This window comes from Bos taurus, chromosome 9, assembly GCF_002263795.3.
Source record: "Bos taurus isolate L1 Dominette 01449 registration number 42190680 breed Hereford chromosome 9, ARS-UCD2.0, whole genome shotgun sequence".
Taxonomy (NCBI): Eukaryota; Metazoa; Chordata; class Mammalia; order Artiodactyla; family Bovidae; genus Bos; species Bos taurus.
In genome coordinates, this window is record NC_037336.1 from 88,335,576 (window position 1) to 88,362,872 (window position 27,297).

Sequence of the window (27,297 nt, forward strand, 5' to 3'; positions counted from 1 at the left end):
CATCTTCTTTATCCGTTCGTCTGGTGGACATCTGGGTTGCTCCCATGTCTTGGCTGTTGTAAAAAGAGCTGCTGTGAGCATTGGAGGGCATGTACCTTAAGAGTTTTCTCCAGATAGATGCCTTGGAGTGGGATTGCTAGATCATGTGTTAATGGTTTTAGTTTTTTTATGAAACTTCCATACAGTTCTCCATAGTGACTGTACCAGTCTAGAGTCACTATTTCTTTATGGAAAAAATTATTTTAGTGCCCAGGAATGCTTACAGGACCTAGTATTAGGATGGTGCTTCTCCACCGATCCCTGATAGCCTGCTCAGGGTCGTCTGGGTGACAAGAACGCAAGCAGTGTCTGGGAGGCCACAACGCCACATTGGCTGGACACCTGCAGGAGGGCTGGACGCACCGAGTCTCAGGCTGAAATCATGGAGAAGCAGCACTTCTGCCGTCTTACTTCTTCCCCGAGTCCCTAGCTAGGGTTGAGTGCTCCCCAGGGCCGTCTCCGGCCATCCACGTTGGTCCGCGGCACTGAGACCTGAGCGCTTAGTTGGGACTCCTCACTACCTTATTACCAAATGCCACCTTCCTCTTTTGCCCTTGGCCATGACTCCAGCCCTCCCCAGTTTCTTGTTTTTACCTCCCTTCGTCCCCTCGGCAAGGAACCTCCTACCCCCTCCCTTAGGAGTTACTCCCAAGGAACTTCCTGGTAGTCCAGTGGCTAAGACGCCTCACTTCCACTGCAGGGGGCCCAGGTTCCATCTCTGTTGAGGGAACTAAGATCCCTCACGCCATGTGGCTCGGCCTGGGATGGGGGTGGTTTGTGTGGGAAGAAGTTACTCTGGCTGTGTCCCTTCTACCAACTTAGCTGCGCGGATACTCCCTCCCTGTTCATGGAAACTTACCTCCTAGAAGCTTACCTGCACTTTGCCTTGTTTTTCTTGTGTGTGTTCTCTCTCTCTTTAATACATAGTTTCTATTTATTGACAACTCTCCAAATTTTTAAAGAGCTGTTTTCTTTCTTTTCAATTTAATTAGGTAATTTTAAATTGAAGTATGTTCCCTGGTGGCTCAGATGGCAAAGAATTTGCCTGCCATGCGGGAGACCTGGGTTCAGTCCCTGGGTTGGGAAGATCCCTTGGAGGAGGGCATGGGAACCCACTCCAGTATTCTTGCCTGGAGAATTCCATGGACAGAGGAGCCTGGTGGGCTACAGTCCATTGGGTCGCCAAGAGTCAGACACGACTGCGTGACTCACACACACGCATACACATAGTTGATCTACAGTTGTGTTAATTTCTGAGGTACAGCAGAGTGATTCAGTTATACATGCATATGCATATTCTTTTTTATATTCTTTTCCATTGTGGTTTATTACAGGATATTGAATATAGTTCCTGTGCCATACAGTAGGATCTTGTTGTTTATCTGTTTTATATATAGTAGTGGTGGTGGTGTAGTTGCTCAGTTGTGTCTGACTCTTGTGACCCTGTATACAGTAGCCTGCCAGATTCCTCTGGGATTCATGGGATTTCCCATGCAAGAATACTGGAGTGGGTTGCCATTTCCTTCCCCAGGGGATCGTCCCAACGCAGGGACTGAACTTGTGTCTCCTGCAGTGCAGGCGGATTCTTCACTTTCTGAGCCATAGGGAAACCAATATATAGTAGTGTGTATCTGCTAATCCCAAACTCCTAGATTGTCCCTCCCCGCTCCCTGTTTTCCTTTTGAGAGGTGGATTCTAGTCTCTGCAAATGACCCAAAACTGGTGTCACCATTCACCAATGATCAGGTTCCTTTGGTCAGTATTATGCTCCTAGGTCCCATTCCCAGAGATTCTGGCCTAACTGGGACAGAATGTGGACACAATGACAACTCTGCCTAGTATTATCCCCATTGTACAGATGAAGAAACCGAGGCTCGGAGGAGGGCAAATGTGCTCAAAGTCTCAAGGCTAATAAGCAGCTGATCTGGACTTCATCCCCACCTGTCTGCTGGTAACGCATGCTTTTCATTTACTGCACTGCCCTGTGTGGGTCCAGAGGAGCTTTGAAGCCTTTCTTCCAGTTAAGGGTCCTGCCACTACCCGCCTTGTGAATCCGTGGGGCCTAGAAAAGGCCTTGTTTTACTCCAGCCAGACTTACTGATAAACACTGGCCGAGCTGCCAGACTGGATCACGTCACTGCTGGTATGCAGCAGGCCATTTGAATTCCGGGGAGTGCAGGGCTCAGCACACACGTCAGAGAAACCCATTTCCATTTATCATTTTAATTCTGCTATCAACCATCCACAGACCCTAAATGGATTCCTCCAAAATGGCATCTTCAAGCCCATTATCAGAGCTAAATGTTTAATAACTTTGTTAAATAATCCATGGCATGGTGTACAAGAAACTGTCATTTTTATTTTGTTTTTTTTTTTCACATAGGAGGAGGTGTTTCTGGACATCCCTAGGGGTGGCTTAACATAGCTCTCAGGGCTGCTGCCTGGCCCCTCCCCTTCCTTCCTTGCTGGGTTCCTTCTTTCCTAAAAGCTCCAGGCAGGAGGGGTTCTGTGCAGGGAAGCCCCCTGCTTAGCAGGCCTGAGAAAGAAGCAGACACGTGTCGGGCAGACAGTTAATCGATGGAAAAGCAGTTTAAAATTCAGCCCAGGAGGCAACAGACGCTCTTCAGCAAACGAAGCTCGGTTCTGTGGAGTAGCCGTGGGCACATTTTCTTCTCTGGATCTTTTCCAGTGATCGTGCTAGAAATATGTGGAAAAGAAAGTGTGAAGTTGCTCAGTCGTGTCCGACTCTTTGTGACCGCATGGACTGCAGCCTACGAGGCTCCTCCATCCATGGAATTTTCCAGGCAAGAGTACTGGAGTGGGTTGCCATTTCCTTCTCCAAGAAATATGTGGAATAGAACATTATAGGATAGCCATTGTTTACTTTTGGGTAAATCCCATTATCTTAGATAGGCCATCTTTGCAAATTAAGTTCACTGTATTGAAAATAAGACAAGCAATGTTGCCTGTTTTTTTATTTTTCAGTCAAATGGATCGCAGACCTAGAACTAAAGTAGCAACAGGATGATCAATAATTTTTAACTGGACTTTTTTTTTTTTTTTGCTGCACCAAGTCTTTGTTGCAGCACATGGGATCCTTAGTTGTGGCATGTGGGATCTGACCAGGGATCGAACCTGGGCCCTCTGCATTGGGAGAGTGGAGTCTTAGCCACTGGACCACAAGAGAAGTCCCTCCAACTGAATTTAAAAAAAAAAATCAGCAATCATTTTAAGCAATGTAATTCGAAAGCAGTATGACCTTAAATTTGCATACTGATTATGTTATTTAATTTTGACAGTGATCTCAATTATGTGTCTGTGTGCACGGTCAGTTTTCAGCCTCATGGAAACAGAAATGAAGTCTAAGGATTAAACTTGAAGAACTGTATTCTTTTTTTCCCCAACTTGGCTTAAACCAAGAAAATACAATCTTTCTTCTATCATGTTGGGAATGATACAATCCATCCTACTTGAGTAAAGGATGGTTGAATCAAAGTGTCCAACTTGGGGGAAAAGACTAAGCATAAACAGCCCAACAATTGAAAAGATTCTCGTGTTAGGATGGGCAACAAGCCCCACACAAGTTACTCCTGAAGCTACAAATCCTGCTGGAGTTCCCTGTTTAACAGAAACGGGAGCACCTACCATCTGCTGGTTGGTTATTGGACTGTGGGCCCCAAGAAGATGAAACTATAGATCGTGTCCAGTTAGACATTGAAGGATCAGATCAGATCAGTTCAGTCCCTCAGTCATGTCTGACTCTTTGCGACCCCATGAATTGCAGCACGCCAGGCCTCCCTGTCCATCACCAAATGAGACTCAGGTCCATCGAGTCAGTGATGCCATCCAGCCATCTCATCCTCTGTCGTCCCCTTCTCCTCCTGCCCCCAATCCCTCCCAGCATCAGAGTCTTTTCCAATGAGTCAACTCTTCCCATGAGGTGGCCAAAGTACTGGAGTTTCAGCTTTAGCATCATTCCTTCCAAAGAAATCCCAGGGCTGATCTTCTTCAGAATGGACTGGTTGGATCTCCTTGCAGTCCAAGGGACTCTCAAGAGTCTTCTCCAACACCACACTTCAAAAGCATCAATTCTTCGGTGCTCAGCCTTCTTCACAGTCCAACTCTCACATCCATACATGACCACAGGAAAAACCATAGCCTTGACTAGACGAAGCTTTGTTGGCAAAGTAATGTCTCTGCTTTTGAATATACTATCTAGGTTGGTCATAACTTTCCTTCCAAGGAGTAAGTGTCTTTTAATTTCATGGCTGCAGTCACCATCTGCAGTGATTTTGGAGCCCAGAAAAATAAAGTCTGACACTGTTTCCACTGTTTCCCCATCTATTTCCCATGAAGTGATGGGACCGGATGCCATGATCTTTGTTTTCTGAATGTTGAGCTTTAAGCCAACTTTTTCACTCTCCACTATTGAAGGATACAGACCAGCAAAGCTTACATTCTGGTGTTATGACAGAGCACCCGTGTCTAAGAGAAGCTACTTTCTTCCTTCTGAGCTGTTACATCTGCAAGATGTACAGGGGAAATCAAATGCCTCCACAAAACCCAAATGCAAAAAAATGCAAAATATTACTGTGAAGAGAACGATAAAAATGAGAAGCCTGAAAACACAAGATCGGTGTTTTGAAACGTGTCTCACAATTCTCACACCTAGTTCCTTTGGAGCCTTTACATCAGTTTCGTTCTTGTAGAAGCCACAGTCTTAATTCCCACCTAATCCCTGGGCTTCCCAGTTGGCACCAGTGATAAAGAACCTGCCTGCCAGTGCAGGAGACGTCTCTTTACGTACTTCATCAGGATGGCCAAAGACAAAACCAAACCAGTGGTCCCGATACCGTGCCGGGGCACGACCTCTGGAGAACTCCAGCGCTGAAAACCATGCTGGCTTAAGGCAGGATGCCCAACTCTAAGTCAGTTACTTCACTTTGTTACATTTACATTCACAGCCTCTGATCTTAAACCAGAATAACCGAATTGCACACAAACAGATGCGGGATGAATGGAGGCAGTGTCTGCATATTTCTGTACATTCTCAGAATGACTCACAAAACAAGAAAAAACAGATGAACTTCAGGCATAAGGACAAACAGAGGTTTTACTCCTACTCTAAGTATTCTGGGGAAGAATCACCGTCTATACAGCTTTATTAAGACACTTATAGGGCTTCCCTGGAGGAGGAAATGGCAACCCACTCCAGTATTCTTGCCTGGAGAATCCCATGGACTGAGGAGCCCGGCAGGCTACAGTCCATGGGGTCACAAAGATTCGGACACGACTTAGCGACTAAACAGCACTTTATTGAGAAATGATTGACATGCAGTAAATTGCATATATTTAAAGTATGCAACTTGATACCTTTTGACATCTGTTTACATCTGTCCAATCACCACCACGATCAAGATAGTGAGCATACAGGACTTCCCTGGCGATCCACTGGTTAACACTCTTCGCTCCCAATGAAGGGATCATGGGTTCAATCCCAGGTCGGGGAAGTTCTGCTTGCCTCATGCCATGCCCTGCCCCTCACCAAAAAAAAAAAAAAGGTAGTGATTGTATCAAGCACATCCCCAAACTTCATGCCTGTTTGTAATCTCCTATCTGTTATCTTGATCTTTTTGTTACTATGATCAGTTTTGATTTTCTAGAGATGTATATAAAGGGAATATGCCACATGTATTATTTCTCTTGCTTTTTTCACTCGACATAATTACCTTGAAGTTAATCCATGTTGTTCAGTGTAGGAGTTTTTAAGCAATTTGCATGTACACTTAAAATATGACCCAGGAAATACCCCTAAGTATTTATCCAGCAGGAATGAAAGCATGAATCCAAGCAAAGACTCATACATGAATGTCCAGGCAGCTTTCCTTGCAAGTGAATATCCAGTTTTTCCAGGATCATTTGTTGAAAAGACTCTTTCTCCATTAAATTGCCTTTGCTCCCTTGTCAGAGATCAAAATTATATCTGTGTGTGTCAGTTTCTGAGCAGTTTTTTTTTCTAGTTCTATCATTTGGTTTTTTTTTTTTTTTGCTTGTTTCTTAAAATTAATCAATTACTTACTGGTTGCGCTGGGTCTTGTTGCAGTGCACAGACTTCTCACTGTGGCAGTGCTTCTCGTCGTGGAGCACAGGCTCATGGGTTAATAATTGTGGTGTCTGGGCTCAGTTGTCCAGAGGCAGGTGGAATCTTCCTGGACCAAGGATAGAACCCATGTCCCCTTCATTGGCAGGCAGATTCTTATCCACTGCTCCTCCAGGACGTCCAGGTGATTTACTCTGTTTCAGTGATCTGTCTGTCTATTCTTTCACCAATATACACTGTCTTTTGATTACTACACTGTCTTTTGACTACTACACTGTCTTCTGATTACTACACTGTCTTCTGATTACACTGTCTTCTGATTACTATAGTTGTATATTAAGTTAGGTAGTGTCAGTCCTCTGACTTTTTTGTCTGCCTCAGGTTTCTTTTTGTTTTTAAAGTTGGTATTGAATTTGTTACAATATTGCTTCTCTTGTTTTTACATTCTGGGTTTTTTTTTGAAGGGGGAGCGGTTTAGGCTTAGGTCATGTGGCATCTTAGCTCCCTGACCAGTGATCAAACTGGCACCCCTTGCATTGACAGGCAGAAGTCCTAACTGGTGGACCACCATGGAAGTCCCCACTTAGGTTTCTTAACTTTTGTTTATCAAGCATCTCTCTGTCCTGAGTATGAATACAGACCTCAATGTTGTGGGGGCGCCAGACATTACCAGGTAGCATTTCACGTAATGATTGTGGTCACCCATCTTGATGCAGTGAATTACTATCATTGGTTAGCGGTACTTTTTATTTTCTTCATCTCAAGCAGAGAGCTTATAAATTCCCTTTGCTTGAAATCAGCATGGCTGATCTCCTATCTCACCAGATTCAGAGCTCTTTGTTTTCTTTTGCATACTTTCCCAGAGAACCCAGGAGTTTTAATACTTTTTAAAACAACTATAACTTTTTAATGTAGGGGAATGTTTGACTGAAACGTTATTTGTTAAAACATACTGCGTTTTATCTTGGTGTCTTTACTTATGGTGGATGTTGATAGATGTGGTTCTAAAAGGGTTCTGTGAGCAAGTCATTTTAGAAAATACTATAATGACTTCTTTCTTAGAGGTTCAGGATGCGCATTGAAGAGTCTCTAAATTCTAAGTCCCTTCCAAGGGGGACTTAGAATTTAGATCAAACCTGTCAATCCTAAAGGAAATCAACCCTGAATATTCTTTGGAAGGACTGATTCTGAAGCTGAAGCTTCAACACTTGGGCCACTTGATGGGAAGAGCCAACTCACTTTTAAAGGCCTGATGCTGGGAAAGATTGAGGGCAAAAGGAGAAGAGGGCAGCAAAGGATGAGATGGTTGGATGGTATCAATGACTCAATGGACATGGAATTTGAGCAAACTCTGGAAGATGGTAAAGTGCAGGGGAGCCTGGCATCCTGCAGTCCATGGGGTTGCAAAGAGCTGGACACGACTTAGCAACTGAACAACAACAGATTCTAAGTAAATCTACTTAACTTTATCTAGGTCAGTGTTTCCCAAGCTGATTTGAACCCAGAGCACTTCTAAGAGAAGCCTGGTGCACAGACATTGATACGTCTAGTATACTGATATTCTTCAATACCAGTTTGAAAAGTGCTGATCTTTGAGATTTAGAGGCCTAAGTTGTAGACACCACTCCTAATGAGTTCACCTGCAGTGCCCAAGTCCCTTGGGATTTAAATAAACAATGTGAGATGCATTACTTTCTAAGACATTCAACAATTTGAATATGAGAGTAGAAACATTCAGTTGAATTGAAACTTAATTTTGGAGGCTAAAAGCAAACTAGTGACATTAGCGGATCTCTCCTGTTTTCATTCTTTCTCGTATCCAGGGGTGAGTCTGTGTTATTCCTTCTAAAACTGGGTTATAGAAATCTTCACAAATTTTACTGAAAACTGTGAGAAACAGGAAAACTAGTGATTGGTAGGCAGTGCCCAGAGACTCTCCAGCTGGTGTATACACGCTTCCCCATGTGGCTCTCATGTGCTGTGCTGATGATGTTCCAGAAACTTTTCATTAATAGGGAGCAGTACAATTTCAAAAGCAAAATAAGATTAATCTTTATATCCTGAACGTGAGAATCTTTTCCACTTGAATTAAATGGAATGAATAAAATTCAACAGCAGCACAACAAGACTACTTAAGCCAATTAGGTCCACACTTGGTGAAATATGGCTTTTTGGCCAATATTTTCACTTCTGGCTGTGGACTGGGGGACATTGTCGAGTTGAACAGCACCTCGGACTCAGTCGGATTTCTAAGTGAAGACCAGCAGGATGGAGGGGGTTAGTGTGTGCAGGGTCAGACCACTGGACCACGGTTGTCATTGGGTGGAGCTGGAGGGGAGGGGGCCGCATTGATTGGTTGATGGTGATGAGATGCTGGTCTCTTAAGGTCCTTTGAATTAACTCACTCATGTTTAAAGCAATGTTGCCAGCCAGTAAGGGGATGTTTTGGTATGCTGGTTTGGTTTTGCTGAATATGTGAGTGGAAAAAAAGTAGCATGAAATTTAAAATAAACAGAGGTTTTATTTAAAGATGAGAGGCTTCGGGGCATCAATATTTTAAGAAGTGGGGCGACTGCCACACTGACAGGAGGGTCCGTCCTCCTTCAAGGAGGAAAACAGATCAGAAAGAGACCTTAAAGGCTAGTTTCTTGAAGACAAGGACGTCTCATTTTTAGAGGTCACTGGAAGCACTCCTGACCTGGGGTACACGCTCTTCTCTTTTTCATGTGGTTTGAGAGAGCTTTTGGCAGAGCGTTTCGACAGAGCCTCTGAAATTTGATAAGTAGTTCATATTCTTTCTTTGAAAAGCTTTGCAAAGTTAAAAGTTCTCCTCATTTTTCTTTCATGGAATGCCTTAAGTATTTTTTTTTTTTTAATTCATAGACTAGAAATGTATCTGTGTTACTATTTGAGAATTCCCTTAGCCCTGCTTACTATATGAAGAAAGTGAAAGTGTTAGTCGCCCAGTCGTGTCCAACTCTTTGTGATCCCAGGCTCCTCTGTCCATGGAATTTTCCAGGCAAAAATACTGGAGTGAGTAGCCATTCCCTTCTCCAGGGGATCTTCCCGAGCCAGGGATCTAACCCCAGGTCTCCTACATTGTAGGGATATTCTTTACTATCTAAGCCACTGGGAAAACCCCATTTACTGTATACTTGAGCTAATTAGAAATTAAATCCTTGCCAAGGGGTGAAACATTCTACTGTTTAAAAAATTTTTAATTTTCTTGACAGCAATGAGGTTTTCTTGACTATACAGATTTTATCAGCAATACCTCAAAAAACTCTGAGAAGCTTCACTAAAGAAAATAAGCTTTTTCTTTTAATTCTGGAAAATTTCAAAATATATACAAAAGTAGAGAATCACAACAAATTCCATGTACCCGTTACCCAACTTCAACTGTAATGAACATTTTGCCAATCTTGTTTTGTCTAACTATTTATTTATTCTATTTTTTGGCTGAACCACGTGGCATGCAGTATCTTAGTTCGCTAACCAAGGATCAATCTCACACCCTTCCATGGTGGAAGCGCAGCGTCTTAACCACTGGACCACCAGGGAAGTCCCCTTGGAGCATTCATTTTAGAGGGGAAATGAGTAGGGGACAAGTCATCCCCATTAGACTGAAGTTATTGAGCGAATGGTAGAGCAAAAATTGCTAAACACTTACATTAATAGTTGACTTATTAGCAACCTAACGTGCGGGGTGATGTTCCAGATACTCACTGTGGTGGGTGAAAATGAATTTACATCTCATTTTACAGAAAAAGAGAAGAGCATATGAGAGGCTAAATAACATTCCCGAGGCCACAAATCAGGTAAATGGCAGGTATGTGACCCTCTAGCTAGCTCTCCTAGCTCCTCCTGTTTGCTGACCTGGAATCACCAAGTGTCAGCCTCTGACAGTGATGGGACAGTTATAAAATCCTAGATCTGAAGCATTTCATCGTGCCCCGGAGCACCCAGCCCTTCTCTCTGCTTCTGAGCGCGCCATGTCATCCAGGGTTGGAGAGTGAACAGGGGTTAGTTTCTATGAAAAGGCTCCTGAAATACGATTTTTCACTGTCAAGTTTTTATCTTAAAGCAGGTCTCTTTTCCCATGAAGATTCATGTGACTGGCAGAAATTAGAACTAAAATACTTCACAGTAAAACAAAAATTTTCTTAACTGTCTCCCAGCCATACTAACAATAAGCAAATTAAAACGAAGTAACTTCATGAAGGAAAAGCTTCTTCCCTACCACCCACTTGTAAAAGTGATCAGAAGAATTAGATATAGAACACAGAAAAACAGAAAAATGTAAAAAATTCATAGTTTCATCCCCAATGATTATTTGGCACATGTGATTTGGTAATATTGATATTACCATATGTTTGGCTTTTTAGGGGTATGTTCTAGTGTATGTTTGTAATCATATTGAATGTATAATTGTTTAGTTTGCTTTTTCAGTTTAATGTCACAACATAAAATGCAACTCTATTTCATGTGCTTTGTTAATAGCATTTTTAATGCCTGGAAGACATGCTGTAACCACCCCCTCCTCCCATATTTGGGGCATTTAGAAATTGTTTCTGACTCTAAGCTATAATTTTTTTGTTTATCCTCTGACTTTTTTTCTTTTGTTTTTACAGTGACCTTAAGGGTTGTTAGTGTTAGAATCAGACTTAAGTGTTAAGAATTGGACCAATTCTATTAAATTAGTTAAACCATTCCCTCTTCTCTACCTTTCTCTGTTCTAAAGATTTATACCATGTTTAGACCTGAATTTTACAAAACTTTCTGCCTGTAATTGGGTTTTGCAAAGTTTTCTGGTTAGATTCATTCAAAATAGAAATGGTTACTTTTTAAAACAAAAGGTTTTTCCTGTGGTCATGTATGGACGTGAGAGTTGGACTGTGAAGAAGGCTGAGCGCCGAAGAATTGATGCTTTTGAAGTGTGGTGTTGGAGAAGACTCTTGAGAGTCCCTTGGACTGCAAGGAGATCCAGCCAGTCCATTCTGAAGGAGATCAGCCCTGGGATTTCTTTGGAGGGAATGATGCTAAAGCTGAAACTCCAGTACTTTGGCCACCTCATGCAAAGAGTTGACTCATTGGAAAAGACCCTGATGCTGGGAGGGATTGGGGGCAGGAGGAGAAGGGGACGACAGAGGATGAGATGGCTGGATGGCATCACTGACTCGATGGACGTTGAGTCTCAGTGAACTCCGGGAGTTGGTGATGGACAGGGAGGCCTGGCGTGCTGCGATTCATGGGATTGCAAAGAGTTGGACATGACTGAGCGACTGATCTGATCTGATCTGATCTGATTCTGATAGCGTTCAGTAAATCGCACCTAAATTAGAGGGGAAATTTTTGCATAAACATAACCTAGGCTGGTTGGTGTTGTCACGATGGTGACTTATAGTCTGAGCCATTGTTGTTTTCTGACTGCACAGAGTAGCTTGTAGGATTTTAGTTCCCTGACCGGTAATCAAACCCACGCCCTCAGCAGTGACGCGTGGAGTCTTAACTGCTGGACCACCAGGGAGTTCCCCAGTATTTTCTGTGTAATGGCTTGACTGAGGTCATTAATATGCTAATCCCATTTAGAGGTACAATGAACAGAAGAGTTAAAGCTCCATGAGGCCAGTTTGGTCCATTGGCTCAGATGATCTGGAAAGATTTATGAACCTTGGAAAGCTAGGATCATAGTATCCTGATAGCTTTTGAGAACCTGTGGACTTTAGGCCTGAAAGTATTAATATTTTCACCTTTATAACGATAAAGTGAAGTTAAGGGAATGTCTGTTCCCCTAACTGCTCTCCGAAGAATAAAGCCAAACAACAACAGAAATTCCACAGAGATGGCCATTAATAAAGTTTTAGAATATATTATATTCCAGACTTGGAAAAAATATGCCTGTACAAACATTGGAACAAACACTCTTCCTCTCCTCTGCCCCGCTCCCTCCCTGTTAGTGAGTTATTTTTGTTTTATTTTAAACACTTAAAGGAGTCAAACATTCTTTAGCATCTTGCTTTTCTTTGCTTGAATTGGGGACATCTACCCCCTTCAGCAGATTTACTACTAAAATTTACCTTATTCCTTTCAACGCTGTTACATGGATATGTGATATTTTAACTCTTCCTTTCTACCGATGGATTCTTAAAGTTTTGTGCTTTTATAAATTATTGGGTATGTAAAGCCGTATCTATTGGCATGGGATGGTGGAGCCAACGGTTATGCACACTTTAATGTTTTTATAGCTGTTTCCAAATTGTTCTCCAAAGATATTTACTACTTTATTCTCTGGGTTTTTTTTTTTTTTTTGCTTTCTTCTGTTTGACCTTTTAAAATTAAGGTTTGCTTTCCAAACACTTTCTATGAGAATTGAAGAAAAAAACACATTGAAGAGTTTTCTTTAGAAGTTTTGTCATGGGATTTAAACTCCCCTCCAATTATCTTTTTTATTCTCATCAGTGTGCATGTGTCCTCCTCATATTGACAAGATGCTGGCTCTTTCCTGGTGGCAGCCGTGTAACAGTTCTCCTTCTTGGGTTTTGCTGTCGTTACTGGGAGCAATTGTAGTGCCCAGAGCCTGTTCTGCCACGTGGGCTGCAGGACTCTAGCCACTCCCACCTGTGCTGGTCTTCCAGGGAGAAGGTGGAGCCACGTGGAGCCGCTAGCATCGCTCCTGTGAAGGAAACAGTTCACAGGCTCACCCTCTCTTCCCCAGTGTCCTGATAGCTGTCAAAATTTCATCTGTTGTGTTCATGGTTCTGCATGTTCTTTAAAGAGCATGACACTCCTACTCTGCCGGAGCTTTCAGGGCAAGCTGTGGACCATCCTATGGAGAAAGAAAAAAAAAATGAAGCGGAAACACTGTGTAGCTGTTCTGCCACGCCTTCATGTGCTGACGCTCAGTTGTGTCCAACTCTTAGTACCCCATATACTGGAGCCCACCAGGCCCCTCTGTCTGGCATTTTCCAGGCAAGAATACTGGAGTGAGTTGCCACTTCCTACTCCAGTGGATCTTCCCAACCCAGGGATCAAACCTGCGTCTCCTGCATTGGCAGGCAGATTCTTTACTTCTTGAGCTGCCTGGGAAATCCATGCCTTGGCTACCATGTTGAAATTTTCAGTTGTTGTTCTTGGAGGAATGAGAAGGAAAACACTGTTGTTGGAAGCATTCGGGATTTTTTTTTTTTCTTTCGAAGCTTGTTTAGTTGTAATGTGGTAATACTTTACGGGAATAAACTCTGGCTGACCCACTCAAGGGATATAAGCTTGAAAACATTTAGGGTTTTGATTTGCTCAAAGGAGGCGTTTACGGTTTTTGAAGCACAAATCCAGTGGGAAAATAAGTTTTCTGGTGCTAGCTGTGTTTTAGTGCAAAGAGCATGCCTTTGAAGTCCAGTTCTCATCTCAAAAGACATTAAGAACTAGGTGGATGGATAAAGCTATGTGAGGAAGCTTCAGAGTAAATGAGTTTGAAAACTTCAATCCCACCCGTTTTTCTCCCTAATTTAAATACCCTTCTCATCTGATCTGGCTCCAGCCCTTCCCATCTTGTGGATCACTGACTTGTGTCTGTATGTCTTTCAGGGTTTCTTTGGGCTTAACGGAAAGCTTTGTCATCTATGCGCATTCAAGTTACAGAGAAAAGAAAGACCTATGCGCGTTCGAGTTACAGAGAAAAGAAAGACGGAGCACAAGTCAGTTATGTGTTTAGTGACAAAGAAGTGCTTCTGCAATGTGTGAAGCAGCCAGGTTATAAAAGCATGTATCCTCCATTTAAAAACATTAATTTTACTTACTTATTTTTGGGTGTGCTGGGTCTTCATGGCTGTGCTGGTTTGTCTGTAGTTGCGGTGAGTGGGGGGCTACTTTCTAGTTTCGGTGGACCGGCTTCTCACTGCAGTGGCTTCTAGTGTTATGGAGCATGGACCCTAGGGCGCACAGACTTCACTGATGGCATCCTGTGGGTTCAGTAGTTTTGGCTTCTGGCCTCTAGAGCACAGGCTCAATAGCTGTGGTGCGTGGACTTAGTTGCTCCTTGGCAAGTGGGATCTTCCTGCTTCAGGGATCGAATTCGTGTCTCCTGCATTGGAGGCAGATTCTCATCCACTGAGCCACTAGAGAAGCCCTCCTTTTGTTTTTTTTTTTATTAATGAAAGCTTGTGTGCATATAAACACTCACAGAAAAGACAGAAGGAACTTAACCGTTAAGGAACCATGGGTTAGATTTCTTGTGATTCAAGGTGATTTGAACATACTGATAACTCTCAGAAATGCCTGAACCCTTCATAATAGTATGAATTATTAGCTGGTTGAGAATGGGAGAAAAAGAAATAAAAGACGCTACATATACACATTTTGGGTTGCAAAAATGTGAATTACCCATCTGTAAGAGCACGGGGGATTGTGTGTCATTGTGTGTAGCACCAGTGTGTCTCAGGCTTGAACGTGCCAGACAACGCCCCTTGCTGGACCCAAGCTATACATATAATACAATAAGCTCAAAACTCAGGTTTGGTACTCTCATTGTTGTAAATTGTCACCAAAGTTATCAGCAATTTTCTGAGGTAGAGACCGTTGCCCTGTGGTCACTGGAAATAAGAAATCCACACAATTTACTTATCACACTTGATAAAGAAGGATGGCAGGTGATCTCAAAGATACATTTTATTTTATATCATCTACGGTGCATCATGATATATGTGTAAAATTCCTAAGAGTAGATGAAATGTGTGCCTATAGAATCTCTCAAGTTTAAAGATACTCAATTTGGCTCCATCCGAAGATGTCTTGGATTTGACAATTCACGAAGAATTATGAGAAATCTTTCAGAACCATAGAAACTCTGTAGAATTCTAGACTTTATCATAAACTTCAGAGTTCTGGATCCTAAACTAGAAGCACAGTTAACCAACTTTTTATCCCTTGAGAGCGAGATATTAGAATAACTGTCTCTTATTCCCCCACTTAGGTTGCCATGTCATGGTGTCTATTTAAACATTTTTTAGGTTGATCATGTGCTGTGCTGTGCTGTGCTTAGTCAGTCATGTCCGACTCTTTGAGACCCCATGGACTGACAGAATCCTCTGTCCATAGGATTCTCCAGGCCAGAATACTGGAGTGGGTAGCCAGTCCCTTCTCCAGGACATCTTCCCAACCCAGGGATCAAACCCATGTCTCCTGCATTGCAGGCAGATTCTTTACCGGAAGCCCAGTTGTTGAGCATGTAGCCCACAATAATTCGCATTTCTTGCTTTCCCCCACTGGCTTTTAATCACATTATTAGTGAAATCTACGTCTAACTTGTGCATAGGACCTGGTGAACTTTACTTAAAACACTCTTAAATGCCAACATTTTTGCTGATGAGCATTGTGAAGAGCCCATCCCCACCCCAGTCTCCCCCGCTTTTGTCTTTAAGTTTCATTTAAAACTCCCATCTTTCATATTTTGGTAAGAGAAGACTTTAAGTGGAAATGTAATCTGAGCATCGTGTCTAATACGTGGACTCAGCATGGGCATTTTGAAGCCAGTGATCCCATCTGTAGTGAGAGCATTAAAGTACAGTGATATTATTTCAGGAGGCAGCTCTCACAGTTGAAGGGCATCTTTGCTAGGAGCAGGGAACAGCCAGGTGAAATCAATTTCAGCACTGTGCAAGCCTTCTGGATTGATTGTCTTGAATTGGATCCAGTCCCTTCAAGACTCTGATAGAACTCAGTGATTTGGCCAGGGTACTCCACTGGCCTGTAAACAGCATGAAATGATGCATACAAAGTGACCAGCTTTGAGATTTCTTTGGAAAACTCAGGTCTGGGTATTATGCGATACTCTTTAAGGCATTTTATCATTGTGCATGGTAACAGGTCCTCCAAAAACTGTTGTTGGCAATTCCCTGGAAGTAGTTGGTGGTGAACCTGGCCTTTGGGCCATGGCTGAGCTGTGAGACCTGTGGTCAGCCAGCCTCCCCTTCTGTAATCACTTTGATCCTCAGTGTCCTCATCTGTAAAATGGAACAGTAGCACCTCCCTAAGTTGTTGTTGTTGTTTGGCTGCCCCTTGACTTGTGGGATCTCAGTTCCCTGACCCAGGGATTGAACCCAGACCTTTGGCAGTGAAAGCTCTGAGTCCTAACCGCTGGACCGCCGGGGAATTCGCCCGAAGTTGGTTTTAAGGCAAATGAGAAATAAAGCATTGTTGAAATTCTTAGGTTCCTAATGGTTATTGTGCAATTTTCATTTGGCTTAAAACTTTATTTTTAAAAAGTATTTATTTGTTTGTTTATTTGGTTAGTTGAAGCACACAGGATCTTCGTTTCATCACACTGGGTCTTTTGTTGTCATGCATGGGCTATCCATATGGGGGTGATTGCAAGCGAGCATTTTAGTAATATTTTTAAGGACAATGACTCTTGAACAGACATGTTTGGTGTCTCTTCTTTGTTCACTAGCCTTTGAACCACGGGGCCTTCTCACTTGTCTCCCCTTTACCTTTTGCTCACACACCCCTTGCTCTGGCATCTTGGAGCTCAGCTTTCCCTTTACTTCCTTTGAGAAGCCTTAACAACCCCCCTGTCCCCAGCCTAGGTCATGGCCTTCTGTTTGTTGTCATTTGCTGTATGTATTCCTCCTGCATGATAGCTTCCATAGCTGTAATTTATTTAAATGTCTGCCCTCTTCCCTGAGAAGGACACCTTGTCACTTAGGTATATTCCAGCCAAATATGCATAACATACATCTAATCACAAGGAAACATTATTTTAAAGTAAAAAATGTTTTTCAGAGGTCTGCCTTCCATAGGTCTGCCTTCCTTGCTTTCCAGGGCTTCGCTGGTAGCTCAGTGGTTAAGACTCTACCTGCAAAGCAGGAGACCTGGGTTCAACTCCTGAGTCAGGAAGATCTCCTGGAGAAGGAAATGGCAACCCACCCCAGTATTCTTGCCTGGAGAATCCCATGGACAGAGGAGCCTGGTGGGCTACAGTCCATAGGGTCGCAAAGAGTCGGACAGGACTAAAGCAACTTAGCATGCACACATGCATGTCTTCCATGGTAGTTTGTAAGCTCAAAGCATCTGGGACCACACCCGCCTTAGTCACTGTGACATCTCGAGTAGGCCTGGAATGATGGGTATGTGTATCTTGCCTATTAGTGGTTTCCAGAAGAATGAATGAATGTGTGAATGGTGTGTACCTTTACCCAGATACAAAGCCCTATCTGCTGACTTATAGCTCCCTGTATCTTTTATAAGATAGCTGGATCATTCCAATGGGGAAAAAAAAAAAAGAAAAGCTTACATCTTCATTGTCACTAACCCTCCATTTCTCTGCATTTCTCCTCTAGATGATTTATATTCTTGAATTTACGGTTTTGTTTGTAACTTGGTCATGAAGATTGAAATCAAGTTTACATGGTTTTGTCTTCCCCGTAGCTCCTGCAGAAGAATGGCCAGCTGTCCACTGTCAACAGCTTAGCTGAGCAAGGCGAGCTCGGCCTCCAGGAGGAAGCCCTGATTGGCCAAGAGGAGGAAGTGACTGTCACAGATGGTAAGCCGCCTTGCCTGGCTCTGGGTAGAGCCAGGGGATGGAAGGCAAACACCACCAACAGGGAGTCCTCAGAGGACAATTAAAAACAACCTAGGCAGGATTTGCCCTGTCGTGTTACCTGTCATACACTCTCAGTATCATACTGATAACAAAAGCAACCATTGTAGCCCCCATATTTCAGTATAGGAGGTTATAGCAATGCTTATAATGAAATGAAGTCTTTTTTTTTTTTTTCATTTTTCTCAGACATCCTTATCTTGAAACCATGCTTTGGTTGTTGTTGTTATTGTTGCCATGTTCTAACCACTTGCCTGGTGTTGGATTCTAATTGAAAATGCTGGGGTCTTGGTTTAGGAGTCAGTATTTCTCACTCTGGAGTAGCCTACTGCCCTTGTGAAGATTTTTCTGGTAGTCTGTATTGCTTTCTTTTTGTTAATGTATTTAAAGTATTTTATATTTATTTATTTTCAGCTGTGCTGGGTCTTTGTTGCTGCACGGGCTTTTCTCTAGTTTTGGTGAGCAAGGGCCTCTCTCTAGTAGCGGTGCCTGGGCTTCTCATTGCAGTGGCTTTTCTTGTTGGCTGAGCACTGCCTCTAGGGCACACAGGCTTCAGTAGTTGTAGTGTGTGGGTTTAGTTGCTCTGTCACATGTGAGATCTTCTCGCATTGGGGAATCAAACCCATTTCTTCTGAATTGGCAGGTGAATTCTTTCTAGTGGTGTGTATTTCAAGAAGACATTTGCTTCTTGGAAGGAGAGCTATGACAAACCTAGACAGCATAGTAAAAAGCAAAGACATCACTGCAGACAAAGTCCTGATAGTCAAAGCTATGGTTTTTCCAGTAGTCATGAACAGATGTGAGAGTTGGACAAAGAAGGCTGAGCACCAAAAATTGATGCTTTCAAACTGTGGTGCTGGAGAAGACTCTTGAGAGTCCCTTGGACAGCAAGGAGATCGAAGCAGTCAATCTTAAAGGAAATCAACCCTCAATATTCATTGCAAGGTCTGATGCTTGAAGCTGCAATACTTTGGCCCCCTGATGGGAAGAGCTGACTCATTCAAAAAGACCCTCATGCTGGGAAAGATTGAAAGCAAAAGAATAAGGTGGCAGAGGATGAGATGGTTGGATGGTGTCACCAACTCAATGGGCATGAACTTGAGCAAACTTTAAGAGATGGTGAGGGAGAGGAAAGCCTGGCATGCTATAGTTCATGGGGTCACAAAGAGTCGGACACAACTTAACAACTAAACAGTAACAACATATTTCAGGGTGCACACCTCTTTGCCCCAACTATAATATACTGCGCATGTTATAACCTTTATCCCAGAAATCATAGAGGGGTGGTTATTGGAAAGCAAATCTGTGAGACCACATTATCACTGGTTTGATTTCAGCCCATGGACGGGGTGGGGACCATACCTCAGGGTCAGAATCAAGCACCTTGACAAGTTGGGCTCTTGCAAGGGAAGAAGAACTTTCCTTTGTTCTTGTTTCTTGTCTCATCATCTTGTTTAGTCATAAAGGAATGATTTAACAACTCCTGTGGATGTACAGAATGATGGCATATGGTAAACTGATGCTTACATGTAATGTGAAAAAGACAAATGAAGGGAAAAGTCTTGTGAAAGGAGACTGGCCATTGCCTCGGTGAGATGAGGTTCATCTAACATGTGGAACCTGTTTCTCCTGTGTTCACCGCCCCTGTGGAGCTGCTGCAAGCAGGGAGCTGCTTTTGAAGTTGGTGGGAATTGTGATCTTTCTTTAGCACCACAGGCACCCTATAAAGTTAGAAACACATAGTCTCACACAAGGAGGATCTGCACAGCCTGTGTCAGAGTTTCAAATGATCTCTACCAAAATAATTGGAACGGCCCCAACTCAGATTCCAAAGTCCCACGCTCTGTCCTTCCCATGGTTAACCTTTGAATCAAATCAAGCCACAGCCTTTTTGGAGCCTTCCATAGCCAAGTCACTGTGCCCCGTGCTTCAGGAAAGATGGAAAAAGCTAAAATGGCCCATCAGGGGAGATAAGCGAGTACATGGAAGGATCCATAAGATGAAAATGAGGTTAAGACCAGGCAACGTGGTGATTAATGAATCTTGCAAGAGACAAGAGCTCCTTAGAGCTCTGATGAAACCCTTGTTTGAGATCAGGGAGTAGGATGAGGTCTGGGGCCTGAGGGGAGGTTGGGTTTAGATTTGTTGGGACAAGGGCTGCCAGCCAAGGGGTGGGGGTGGGAAATAAAACAGCTGACACTTCACAAGCGTTTACTGTGGGTCCCGGTTCAGTTCAGTTCAGTTGTTCAGTCGTGTCCGACTCCTCGACCCCATGGACTGCAGCACGCCAGGTTTCCCCGTCCTCCAATATCTCTCGGAGTTTGCTTAAACTCATGTCCATTGAGTCAGTGATGCCATCCACCCATCTCATCCTCTTTCGCCCCCTTCTCCTCCTGCCCAGTCTTCCCCAGCATCAAGGTGTTTTCCCATGAGTCAGCTGTTCACGTCAAGTGGCCAAAGTAATGGAGCTTCAGCTTCAGCATCAGACCTTCAGGGTTGATTTCTTTTAGGATCCTGGGTCCTGGAGGTGCACTTTTTGTGCAGAATGACCTCTAGCAGTAACCCGATGAGACGGGTCCTGTCTTGATTTAAACCCAGACCAGCATCTCCCCAAGCACGAGCTGTGCAGGACACATCCACAGGCTTGTCCACTGAGCAAGGGGCAGAATGAAGACCCAGAAGGGAAAAGGGGCTGGGTCAGAGAGCTCTTCTGAAAGCTGAGGGGAGTTTAGAAAGTCTTCCGGCAATGCAGATCACTGAAATATGCCTCGAGGGGCCTTTCGATCTGACTGGTGTGGAGTGTTGATAAGAGAAGGGAGAGGCTGCAGCAGATGCCCTTATTCCCAGAACATCCCAGGTAGCCTGGAATCCTATCTAATCTGTGGCACGTTTACTAGAGATCTGGCTATCTTTCTTTAGTCCAGATGGGATTTCTTTCACTTTTCAGCCCTGTGATTCAGTTCAGTTCAGTCCTTCAGTCATGTCCGACTCTTTGCAACCCCATGGACTGCAGCACACACGAGGCCTCCCTGTCCATCACCAACTCCCAGAGCTTACTCAAACTTCACGTCCATTGAGTCGGTGATGCCATCCAACCGTCTCATCCTCTGTCGTCCCCTTCTCCTCCTACCCTCAATCTTTCCCAGCATCAGGGTCTTTTCAGGTGAGTCAGTTCTTTGCATCAGGTGGCCAAAGTATTGGAGTTTCAGCTTCAGCATCAGTCCTTCCAATGAACATTCAGGACTGATTTCCTTTAGGATGGACTGGTTGGATCTCCTTGCAGTCCAAGGGACTCTCAAGAGTCTTCTCCAACACCACAGTTGAAAAGCATCAATTCTTCGGCCCTCAGCCTTTTTTATAGTCCAACTCTCACATCCACACAAGACCACTGAAAAAACCATAGCCTTGTCTAGATGGACTGTTGTTGGCAAAGTAATGCCTCTGCTTTTTAATATGCTGTCTAGGTTGGTCATAACTTTTCATCCAAGGAACAAACATTTTTACCAAAAGTGATTCTGTCCCCACTGATTGATTGGAAAAGAGCCTGATGCTGGGAAAAATTGAGGGAAGGAGGAGAAGGGAGCAACAGAGGATGAGATGGCTGGATAGCATCACCTGAGTCAATGGACATGAATTTGAGCAAACTCCAGGAGATAGTGGAGGACAGGGAAGCCTGGCGTGCTGCAGTCATGGGGTTAAAAAAGTCAGATATGACTGTGTTCTGCATATCAGCTTACTGCAATGTAAATAAAGACATAATTTGGTATGTAATGCTTAACTGTAGGATTTTGGGTACCTTGGTTTCTGCTCTTGCCCATTTCAGTAAGAAATGATCTGAGCCATTTTGGCCCCTAGGAGGATTGGCTCACAGTGGCATTTGCTCCTGCCTTAGGTGGACCAATGGACAGGAGAGGAGAAAGCTACAAATGAGGGACATTTCTCCTAGAAAGGTTTTGATTTAAAGTGACAGACAATATTTGGACACAGCCAGAATGCACAATATTTTCCCACTTTGACTTGCTTGCTTGTTTTCTGAAACCAGAAATACTGGTAATTCAGAACCAAGCCTCTTCCCATAATGAAAATGAAATCCTGTTTCCTTGTAACCTTTCTTTAAATGATAGAAAACGAGATCTGCTTATTAAATATTTTCTAAACTATGCAATAAGTTTCAGATATATGTTTGTGTGTATGTGTGTATATGTGTGTTGAAGGAAGCTTGAAGATTATGTAATTCTGGGGGCTTTCTTTTAGAGAATATACAATTAGCATGAAAACAAATATTTATTAAAATTTTTTTTAAAAAGCAATTTATAGCAAGTTACTTTAGCCTTTGGAAGGAATGATGCTGAAGCTGAAACTCCAGTACTTTGGCCACCTCATGCGAAGAGTTGACTCATTGGAAAAGACTCTGATGCTGGGAGGGATTGGGGGCAGGAGGAGAAGGGGACGACAGAGGATGAGATGGCTGGATGGCATCACTGACTCAATGGACATGAGTTTGAGTGAACTCCTGGAGATGGTGATGGCAGGGAGGCCTGGCGTGCTGCGATTCATGGGGTCTCAAAGAGTTGGACATGACTGAGCAACTGAACTGAACTGAACTGAACTTTAGCCTTGGAGTTAGTCCCTTCTGAGTTCTTTCTTAGGCAATTTATCATTCATCACAACTGCTTATATAGAAATACAACTTTTTTCCAACCAGAAAGCTCTATCTAGCCATGCCACACCCAGCATTCATAGGAGCTTCACAAGTGCCATTAGTTTTGTGGAAAATCTTCTGCTGATTTTGTTTTATTTTGCCCTCACCTAGCAGCATGTGGGATCTTAGTTCCCTGACCAGGGATCGAACCCATGCCCCTGCAGTGAAAACACAGAGTCCTAAGTATTGGACCACCAGGGAAGTCCCTGATTCTACTGATTTTAACAAAGAACCCTCCCACCTCAGATTGTCATTTGCTCTATAGTCTGTGGCTTATATGGTTTTCTATGAATCTCTATGAGTGCCTGAACAAGAAGGATTTTTTAAAAATTCTGTCTTGATCTGGGTCCAACTTTAAATTTCAAGTTTCTACAAATTAAAATTTTAGATTTTCTTTTCAAGTATCCGTTGACGTAAAGAGCTGACTCATTGGAAAATACCCTGATACTGGGAAAGATTGAGGGCAGAAGTAGAAGGCAACAACAGAGGATGAGATGGTTGGATGGCGTCACCAACTCGATGGACATGAGTTGAGCAAGCTCCGGGAGTTGGTGATGGACAGGGAAGCCTGAGGTGCTGCAGTCCATGGGGTCACCAAGAGTCGGACTGAACTGATACATTGATCAGATTATTTTCTTTGCAAACAGATGAGGAAAGTCAGTATTGCAAAATCAAAAAACTTAAGACCTCTTTGTTTTGATAATCACATACTTGTTAAAGCCTCCAAAACTCATTGCCGTATATGAGCAGTCACGTGACTGTGCTCTGAGACCATCTGAATGTGTCATTTACAAGGCATTTGTTTCTGGGGTTCTTGGAGATTTGTCTTTCTGCAGAGTAGCTACAGCAAACGTGATGAAGCCCGTGGATGTTATGTTTTCTCCATCCTTCCCAGGCCAGATTTGCTTGTGTGAAAGGACACACACAGTGGTGATCCTGTCCTTGGTTTTTGAATTTTTGTTCACATATCCCTTATACTGTTTGCATACCCTGAGTGCGGGCATTTGCACCAGATGCGATGCAGCTGCTGTTGGAACCTCTGCCCTTGCCATTTGCTCCTCTGGGGTCAACCGCAGGTATCAGCCAGCACCCTGGGGAGCAGGTTTTGCTCTGCTGAACAGCGCGATGAGGAGGTTTCTGCTGGAACCATGCACGTGGAACAAAGCTCTGATCCCTCTGACTTGGGAGTGGTCCTAGAAAACGCCTCCTCGCCACCAAGAAAAATAAACAACCCCCAACCTCCCCCATCCCCCATCTTGTCACTTAAAGCAAACGTCTTTTTTAAACTTATTTATTTATTTTTGGTTGTGCTGGGTGCTTGTTGCTGCGTGGGCTTGTCTCCAGTTGCAGTGAGTGGGGGCCACTCTCTTGTGGTCCGCAGGCTTCTCACTCTGGTGACTTCTTGCGTTGCAGAGCACAGGCTCTAGGGTGTGTGGGTTCAGTGGTTGCGGCTCCCGGGTTCTAGAGCAGGGGCTCAGTAGCTGTGATGCACGGGCTTAGTTGCTCCGTGGCACGTGGGATCTTCCCTGACCAGGGATCGAACCTGTGTCTCTGCATTGACAGGCAGATTCTTTACCACTGAGCCACCAGGGAAGCCCCAAAAGTCTTATTTATTCATCCGCATCGGGTCTTAGTGGAGGCACGCAAGATCTTTGATCTTCGTTGCGCGCATGTGGGATCTAGTTCCCGGACCAGGAATGGAACCTGGGCTCCCTGAAATGGACGCGTGGAGTCTTAGCCATGGGGCCATCAAGGAAGTCCCACAGCAGCGGTCTTTAAGAGAGTGTGCTCCTTACCTTTCTCAAGGTTCTACTTTCCTACATTCTGATATATTCCCCACAGATATAGTAACAAAAATGGAGGTTATCAACAAGCTGAATTTTCAGCATTGTGAAGAATTTCATGTCTCTGATGGTGCTGATGTCACAGTCCTGGCCAAATAGAATTTGCTGTTTGAATCTTCCAGCTTCTGGTGTTTGGAACCTTTGAGGTAGGGAAAGGCCAGAGGTTATTTCCAAGTGCTCATAACTCTCCCCGTGGAACTTGTTACCTTACAGAAAATCCATTCTTAGGTTACAAGTTGTTGTTCTTTGCTTTTTGATCATTTAATAACTTTATCTGGAGACTGAGTACCCCAAGCACTGCTCCAGGTCGGTGTTCAAAGATGACCCCCTCCCCCCTGCAAAATACTTGCTTTTCTGTGAGAGGTGGCTTTCCTAGCCAGGAAGAAATGTTCTTATGAGTTAGTCCCTTTTGTTCTTCAGTTTGTGACATGACTGGTACCTTGTTAGTTTTCTCATGAAGGCGCACCTGTTGCTCAAATACTACCCACTTTCCTTTATTTTTCTCTATGTCAGATGTTGTCAACATCTGGCATTCAGTATGCCTGTCTCTACAAAAGAAGAACCGTGAGAGCAGAGATTTCTTGGCATGGGGGGTGGGGATAGGATTTGTATGTTTCCATGTTGAGTCCCCTGAGCGTAGAACAATGTCTGATGCCCAGTAAGTGCTCAAAAAAATATTTTTTAAAGATTTCTTTTTTTATGGGGGCCATTTTTGAAGTGTTTATTGACTTTGTTACAATACCGTTTCTATTTTGATTTCTTGGCTGCAAGGCATGTGGGATCTTAGCTGCCCAATAGGAGATCAAATCCACACCCCTTGCATTGGAAGACCAAGTCTTAACCACTGGACTGCCAGGGAAGTCCCTCACAAATAGTACTTGGATAAGTGAAAACACAGAGTTTTTCAACTTAGAGTTAACAATATTACATTTTCACTCATATGGGAGAGGAGGATCTGTTTGATTTTTCCCTTTATATCAATTCATTCCCTGCATCCCCAGATGCAGGGCTCTTTAGGTGTATCCAAGGCTCTGTTTGTTTCCTGTGTTGCATCAGCACTAACAAAGCTGCTTTTCAGTGCTGGGCTCTGAAGGTGCCCACCATTGGTTATCCAGGTGTTGTTGCCTGGAAACATGAAATCAGACCCTGACCTGCCTGCAATTAAATGATAACTCCCAGCAATGCTCTCACATATGAGGGCTGGGTAGACAGAGAGAGGGGTCTCCCTTCCAACACTCTGGTATTTCAAATACAGTATTATTGCATGACATTTTCTCAAGCTGTATCCTGTTTTGTAATGTTTTGAAACACTCACAAAATAGGCCTTGAACTTAGGCAAAAGTCCTACAGTCTGCAGTTTCTGGGAACTGGTTTTAATTCAGCCCTCTGCTCCGCAGCAATATTTTTAGCGTGCCTCTCTGAAATTACTTGTGTCATTGACAAATTTCTGGTACAAATACTCTGTTGCTTTCATCTTTAAAGAAACACAGATTTATTTTTCAGTAACTAACAACCAAGCTATATAGAGATTTTTTTTCCCTCTCTGAAGTATATTTAAGTCTGCCAGGGCGATGAAACTTTGCTTTCATTGTAACTTGAAAAATTTGGTGTGAGAGGGAGAAAGAATGAGTAAGACTTCTGTCCATCAGTTCAATGCAGGAGAGTAAAACCCGGGCCAGGCTGCCTTTCTCTTTTTCTGTGACCTTGAGTTGAATACATCCCTTTATCTCATTGAGCATCAGTTTCCATCTGTAAAATGAACATCCTCATCCATCTCTGAAATTCTATGACTGAGTCACATCAGAAGTGCTGGAAATACAGGCATTAAAATAACCAAATGATGGATGAGCCAGTGAAGATACACAGGTGACTTTGGGTAGGTAGGGATCTACTTGGCAATTTCATTATGCCTTTTTATAAAAACACTATTATGCTCTTCTTTTCAGTCTGATCTTATAAGCCATTTTCTAGATTTGAAGTTTTGCTTTTTTATTTTAGTGTTTGTTGGGTTTTTGGGGGGAGGAGGGCATGTGTGACTGAACGACAACATGCAGCGTGTGGAATCTTGGTTCTTTGACCAGGGATCAAACCCGTGACCCCTGCATCGGAAGCATGGGGTCTAAACCACTGGACCGCCAGAGAAGTCTCTGAAGTTTTACTTTAATGAACAAAAAGTTCAGCTGGGAAAGCATTCAAGAAAGTCTCCCTATGTAATTATTTAGATATGAAAGAAAGATAGGAGCTTCCTAAGTGTGGCCACAAAGTAAGATGGGAATCATGTAATAGCATCTGGTTCTGGCCCAGTAAGATGAGCGAAAACTGTTGATAAAGGCCCCCAAAGACTTGTCAGTAATCTTAAATTACTGCTAAGCTTTACCTACAGATGGCTGCAGTTTTCCAGGGCACCCATGAAGAGGGTGAATGCTCTGTACACTCATGAATAGGATGGATGCTCTGGCCCAGTTGAGGAGGAGCCTAGGTAAGATGGCCTATGGACTTGTCTACATAACCTGCCAAGATTCAGACTTTCCCTTGGCGGGACCATGGCAATAAATGGTTTTTTCTAATGGTGATGAAGCCATGAATGGAAACATTAAATTTAGCATTTATTGAATAAAAATCCTTTAGATGTTTTCTCAAAGACATTCTTAAAACAGCCCCAGTTTCACCTAATATAGCATCCCCCAGATGGTTCTGGCATTGTATGTTCCAAGCACAATGTCCCTGTATTATATGAAAGGATGCTTTGAGAATGTACATCCTCTGATCTATATTTGTATGTATCTCTGGAAGAGCTTAAGTTCTACAGCTTTTTAGCCTATCACTTGAGCCTTGTTCTTAAGCATCATATTTTGAATGTTTGTTATCTGCTTTTATAATTAACGAGTAGGTTCAGTGTGATACCTGGAGAAGGAAATGACAACCCATTCCATAATTCTTGCCTGGAGAATTCCATGGACAGAGGAGCCTGATGGGCTACAGTCTATGGGGTCGCAAAGAGTCAGACACGACTGGGGGA

At 43.3% G+C, this 27,297-nt stretch overlaps 1 protein-coding gene across 1 annotated transcript in view; it reads left to right on the forward strand.

Annotated features, from left to right (window-relative positions):
* AKAP12 (A-kinase anchoring protein 12) overlaps nucleotides 1–27,297 on the forward strand; it is a 112,333-nt gene that overhangs the window by 44,480 nt on the left and 40,556 nt on the right. Inside the window, exon 2 of the mRNA XM_024997062.2 lies at nucleotides 17,561–17,675. Coding sequence (XP_024852830.1) covers nucleotides 17,561–17,675 — 115 coding nt within the window. The remainder of the gene's footprint in view (nucleotides 1–17,560; nucleotides 17,676–27,297) is intronic.